This window comes from Tigriopus californicus, chromosome 12, assembly GCF_007210705.1.
Source record: "Tigriopus californicus strain San Diego chromosome 12, Tcal_SD_v2.1, whole genome shotgun sequence".
Lineage (NCBI taxonomy): Eukaryota > Metazoa > Arthropoda > Copepoda > Harpacticoida > Harpacticidae > Tigriopus > Tigriopus californicus.
This window is the reverse complement of record NC_081451.1, coordinates 10,265,194-10,271,699: the sequence shown is the minus strand read 5'-3', so window position 1 is coordinate 10,271,699 and position 6,506 is coordinate 10,265,194. Positions and strand designations below refer to the sequence as shown.

Genomic DNA, 6,506 nt, shown 5'->3' with positions numbered 1-6,506 from the left:
CCTCGAGAACCCAGGCTAGTTCGAACAATGAATTCCACTTCTTTTCTTTCCCGGGCTCTTTCATTGTTTAATTCGCTGTCCTCTAACATTCGTAAGGAATGCGTAGGCCTTGCTGATCCGGTAGCATCTTTCAAGTCAGACTTGAACAAATTTTTAGATAGCATTCCAGATCAACCCTACATTCAAGGACTAGCTCGGTCTGCCAACTCAAATTCGTTGGTAGACCAAAAATCATATAAAGATTGAAAGGTAAAAAAATAGACGAATTAACACCTTTCATTTTAATAGTACTAGAGTCTTTATCTAAAGTTTATGACAATTTGCCACAAATTTAAAAATTAACACCCCCAACTGAATGGTGGAGAATAACGATTGTCTTTTTTGATCCCCTCAATAATGTTGTCTACAGTTTTTCTCCAAAGAAAGATTCCAGCTGTTTGTTTTCTCTTCACTTTTCAAGGGTAGTGGAAACTAAACTAGGAGAATGACAACGTCAGCAAATGTCATTCCTTTGGTGCCAAAAATCAGATTGGATATCTTGCAAAATGCTAAAATATTGATGGATTTGCCTTTGAAACGGGTTTTTTAAATTATGAAGTTTGATTGCCACCTTATTTTTCACATTTAACATTCAATTTGCCTGATTAAGATGGCATGAATCGTTCATTTTGGGAATTGATTCTGTAAGTGGTGGACAAATTCATTCACTGATGTTTCCAAATTAGAATGGAACATATTAGGTCTTAGTGATAGTGAACCAACGACTCTATTCCACCCATTTACAGCCAAAGAAATAATCGGTGTATTTGGTCAAAATCCAAACCGTTCCTATGAATATGATCCATATGGTAGCCAAGACGCACCAATCAGCTACATTCCCTTTGAACCCCAAGGCCACAATTCTGAAGCTCATATGTTCAATTATAATGGTGGAATTATGAAATGTGGAGGAACGCCAAACTGGAATACCCAACTCCGAACTTGTTACTTTGCTTATCCTGGTTCATGGAAATGGGTCGAGGTAGCAAAGATGAACAAGAAATGTGGTAGAGGTGGCTCTGGTTGGCTCCTTGGAAACCCGTGGATAGCAGGAGGGAGTGAGGGTGAGCAATGATCATTACAATTATAATTTGCTCTTTTTCAAGTTACCTCAAATTCCAGATCCAACGTGTTCATAATTTATGAGTGTGTACTTTTTTTTTATATTTGACAAGCAATATCTACTTACACTTGCTTTGGCAGCATAAAGGTAACATGAGTAACTTTGGGTCCTTCAACAACTAAAAATTGGTTAACTACTTTGTAATGATTAATTAACAGTTACAATTCATTTACCCCTCGAAAAACCCTCTACTATTGTCATTACTACTATAACGAAATGTCAAAATGTGTCTTATTATGTACTGCACTTTGTTAGGGCATAAAAGTTGAATCCAAAGGTCCAAGGAAAATCAAAATCTTTATTTGGAGCGTCTGTTTGCCGCATTTGAAAGAAAATGAAACTATCCTTTCCATATTTCAGTGGTTCATGGTTTAAACTAAGTTCTTAAAACTTTTGGTTTTATTGCTCAGAGCCATGTCTACAAGATAGACCATGGCTTCGTGGACACGGTGTTACTCACAATACTGACAAAGTTGTTTTTGCAAATGCCAAGACTTCTAGTACGATTTTCTTTGTTATTGAAACAAAAGGAACAACTTTTGCAAAATATCATCTTGGATTCTAGCTCAGATTAGAATAATCATCCACTTAAAGCCTACAAAGAGATAGCATTTTTAAAACGTAGTCAATAGACGTTGGGAGTAACCTTAGTTGCGTTTCCAACTACAATTCTAGCCAAATCAATTGAATAAAAGGTAAGATATCTTGTTTTCAAAGATTGCATTTGCATCAAATTTGACTACAAATTCCTCCGGTTATATCTTAAAGCAATCGCCAAGAAACATATTAAATTTTTTCTATGCCTAAAATATAAATATTTCACTTTTCTGAAGCAGGTAGAAAAACCAGAATATGGTCGGCAATAAAACTTAAAACTGACTCAATGTCAATATTTCACAATTTTCATACCATACTTGTTAATCGTAACTTTAATCAAACTTAATGTTGAATTTTGACAAAATTCTACTAACGTAGAATACAAACATCGCTAGTACGTAGAAATTATTTTTTTGCAAAAAGTGACAATTTTAAAAATGAAACTGTCACGTGTATCATTCAAAAATAGTAGGGACATGATAGGATAGTGTAGCTTTTGGCACTTAAGTAAAATCAAAGGCAATTCTACATCTTTTGTAAGTTTTAAGCGAGTTTTTGCTACTTAAGCCTTTAAAGAAATCTAAAAGAAAATGGAGAAATAATATGTCTTGTCGTGTCATTGAAAAAGACAATCATATTCCTTGGGAATAACTGGAAACACAATGAGGCCATTTTTAGATCTTTTAAGGTGTAAAACGCAACCTTTAAGTTGCAATACCCAAGCATGTGCTATATAGAAGTTTATGAAACTTGAAGTCCATACGTACCTAAGAGTATGTCTAATACTGATCGACAACCTTTTTTACAGTGATGCCTTTTAATGTACTTTAAGTGATTGAACACACTTACCTGAGCTACTTTTAAACATGTGTATTTCACAAAAGTTGTTCCTTTTGTCTCTTTGACAAAGGAAAAAATATCTATATGTCTTGGCATTTGAGCAAACACTTAACCAAAAAATATAACCACCGTGTGGATAAATTGGACGATGAGCAACAAAATTGCATCTGCAGTTTTCTTGATATACTAGGTACCTCATCTCACAACAAAACCATTATCTTGAAAAATGGAGCATGGGAATTTGGACCGGATCTTCCCATCCCTGGAGTCCATCACTCATTAGTGGAACTATCCCCCAGTAAAGTACTGGTTATAGGAATGTCAATCTTTACTGGATCCAATCCCATGGATTCCAGGAGTGAGACTTATCTGTACGACGCAATCACCAAAGAATGGTCGATCTTTGCTCACTTGTCTAGTCATAGACCATGTATGTCAGTGGGTAAAGTAGCCTTGAATGAAGTTAAATCGATTGTGGTAGGAGTTGGAGGAGGTGGAAAACCCGGATTTCCTGTGACCGACGAAGTAAATATTTTGGATCTGCACAATCGGTAAGATATTTGTCAATTTCGTCTTATATGAGTTTGCATTGTCAATTTTGCGTCGACAAAACTATAAGCACGGAATGAAATGAGCTTTGGTAAACATGGCAAAAGATATTTTTTGTTGCATGCAACCTTTACTCACTTTTCGTTATTCTTACACAAAAGTCTTATCATGCCTTGAATTTAAAATAAAATCATTTGAAGACTGAAAAAAGATTGCTTTTCCAGAATCTGGACGAAGGCGCCATATCCATTTCCGACCCCAATTAGCTACGGAAAGGTTATCGTGATAGACCAAGGCAAGAGACTACTTCATCTCGGAGGCTCGTCCCTGACTGGTGGACCCAATCCCAAGGTGTACGAATATGTTCACAATAAACCCTGGAAGAGGCTGCACGATTTGCCTTCTAAAATCGTGCGATTCGGAGTGCTTTCTTACAAAGTTTATTGATTCAGGCTTGTTTTTTCGACAACATATTATTGTGACTCAAATAAATGAATTCGGATTCAACAAAATCTGATTCGAGTAAATGCTTCAGAACTGTTGTAACTTACAGGTTCATGCAGTGTAGCAATAAATTAGCGTCTCTTCGATGTCTCCCATATTTCATGGTAATACGGTTTTTCTTCATAGCATTCCAATAATGGTTTCTTCTATAATAATCTTTATTGCGAGAATGTTTTCTCATTGGGTCGTTATATGTACTATACATTGATTAATCTCTTTTTCTCCCACTCTGGGTTCCTAGAGCGTCATTCGAAGCGATGATCCACTAGAGCACGGACTTCTAAAGATATGGACTGCAAACAGAAGCAAAAATATCCTATCTCCTAAACTGGTCATCTTATTCCACATAAGCACTTCATTTTAGATGAACTCAGCCATGTTTGAGCCCAAACCTATGCTTCGGGAACTCGGGAGACATGTTCAAAGTTATATTGTAACCGTTACATAAAATTTGAATTTTCGGCCTGCTCTTGGTCAGCTACATAACCTTTTGACAACATAACTTTGTAACGATCAACTTTGCATGTAAATGGTATAAAATTGACCTACCGTTAATTGAAGAGATTTACGTTTCTTATTTTATTACTTTAGTTCGAAAAGTGGCTCAGAGTGGCTATGATCAAGAGGAGGCCGATTTAGCGGGAAGCTCATTCGCAGTCCATATTTCTAGAAGTCCGTGACTAGAGTAAATGTAAATTTTAAAGCTTTTTTTTCAATCGCAGTCCACATCTCTAGAAGTCCGCTTAATTTGAAGATCTCATAACATTTGATGCAAACGTTTGATTAGGCTCAAAATTGACAAGCAATGCGCAACTTATGGTGGTTCCACATGAGCTACATTTTGACTCAAAATTTCATAAACAATTTTGAAAATGTTAAACAACTGACAAAGAGGACTAAATACGATTTGAGGCTCAGGTGATGAAATTTTACCTTCCATCAGCAGCAAATAGAATGGCATTTGGGCTAGTTTGGGCCATGACTTTTTTTCATATTTAACATTACCATGGCATACCATACAAGGGCCTAGGTGCACATTTCATTCAAAAATATGCATTGCTTGCTTGGCAAGTTCATGTGTTTCAAGCACCTTAATCTTGTTCAATCGACGGATCTGGTTACTGAATTGAGTTGAACGTTGTCCATTAAGATGGAACGAGCCAAGAGACCTTCCAGTCAGTTAAATGAAGGGCTTTCAGTTTGGAATGCAGAACTTCAACTTCCGGAAAAGATATCAATATTTTTTTCATGAAATGGCTGACTATGCCCATATGTTTGATCTAATACTAAACATTCATGATTCAGGGCATGGCAACATGGTAAGAGCCATTAGTAATCTCAGTCGCCTAATACTGAGAAAACTTCTTTTTTTAGCCGCCAGCGGGAAGAAAATTATGGAATCGTATATAATTTTTGAATATATTATCTATCTATTTTATTAACACTAAACCTGAAAGAAAAATATGCCCTTTAGGCGGAAAAGATTTTTTTTTAATTTGTGAACATCCATGAGAGGTGTGAAAAGGCATGGACGAAGCAGCAAAGGGTGCAACCAGCCCTTTTATTCGTTATGGTCAGCTGACGCCTCATAGGGCGGACGTGCTTCTTTAACCCTCTGACAGGAATATGGATTTTAATTGTTTTAATTCCGAGATCTTGCTTCTGACTCTGTGATACTAGTGAGTGGGGCCACGCCCACAAAAAGTGGCCCCTTATGAACGTGTGATAAACCCGGTTCAGTGTACCCCTCCTTCTCATGCTTCCTCTTCCCATATTCTCCGGCCCACGATTTTTCAAGACATGAGCTTTTAGCCCTCCAACCCTCTTCCTCTTCCAAATTATCCCTTCCCGTTTCCCCTCTCAACGGCCCTAGTTATCGCTCTTTTCCTGGTCCCGATTGATCAATTCGGTATCGCAAGGAATCAGCATCGGCGGCAACAGCGGATCAACAAGCTGAGAGGAGGGAATCAACCACTGTCGGGCTGCTCCATCAACTGCCATGGACAGGCAAACATACTTCGAGTGGCTGGAGTGGGACAGTATCAGCCAACCCCAGGCTATGATGATCTTGTCTCGGACCTCACATCCATCTTTCAGAAGCTGAAGAATCCGGAGAATTTCATCGTTGGTGGGGACTTCAGCATCCGTTCTGGCTTAAGTGAATTCTCCAAGCTCTCCCAGATCCTGAGCCAATGGAGAATCACTCTGTGCTCCGATCCGGGAGTCCCAACACACACCTACTCCCGGGGTCCCTCTGTACTTGATCACATCTTCATATCAGACACTATCCCATCTCTGGCCAGTTTCGTCCATCCACTGACCGTGTCTGATCACCTCCCAAATTCAGTCACTTTCAAGATGCCCAGAAATTTCCATCATCTGGGCGTGACTCGAAATGGGAGGTGCGTGGTCAATGTACAGAAGTGTGCGGCTCAACTTGAGGCCCTGCAGCTATCCATGAACATTGGGAATGCAACCAACCCAGCTGCAGTGGCCCCAAGACATTTCGCTAGCATTCAAAGAGCCCTCTTTGGTGCAGAGGAGGACTCAAGACCCCGTGGTTAAGTCCCTACCATCCAGAGCTGAGGGGTCAAATGCTCCAAAAGCTGTGAAGTGCCAAATCAAGCCAAACACCAGAGACTTGTGAGCAATATGCGATATCAAGAATTGCATACTGTTCTATGTTCTATTTTAGCCACCCTAAGGTTTCACCTGGAGAGGTGCAATTTGTTGGGGAAACGAAATAATGCTACTAATGTTTGGATTCTGACTATGTCTTGATCAACCTTATTCTCGTCAGCCTGAGGGATCGACCATGACCTAATCAAGGTACTCTTCAATGATTAGGAACCAC

The 6,506-nt window shown here is 38.8% G+C and overlaps 1 protein-coding gene across 1 annotated transcript in view; it reads left to right on the top strand.

Annotated features, from left to right (window-relative positions):
- Nucleotides 1-3,675, top strand: part of LOC131891673 (uncharacterized) — a 12,000-nt gene extending 8,325 nt beyond the window's left edge. The window contains exons 3-5 of the mRNA XM_059241302.1: nucleotides 786-1,103; nucleotides 2,790-3,150; nucleotides 3,373-3,675. Of these exons, the coding sequence (XP_059097285.1) occupies nucleotides 786-1,103; nucleotides 2,790-3,150; nucleotides 3,373-3,595 (902 nt within the window). The 3' untranslated portion in view covers nucleotides 3,596-3,675. The remainder of the gene's footprint in view (nucleotides 1-785; nucleotides 1,104-2,789; nucleotides 3,151-3,372) is intronic.
- Nucleotides 3,676-6,506: the final 2,831 nt, after the last annotated feature.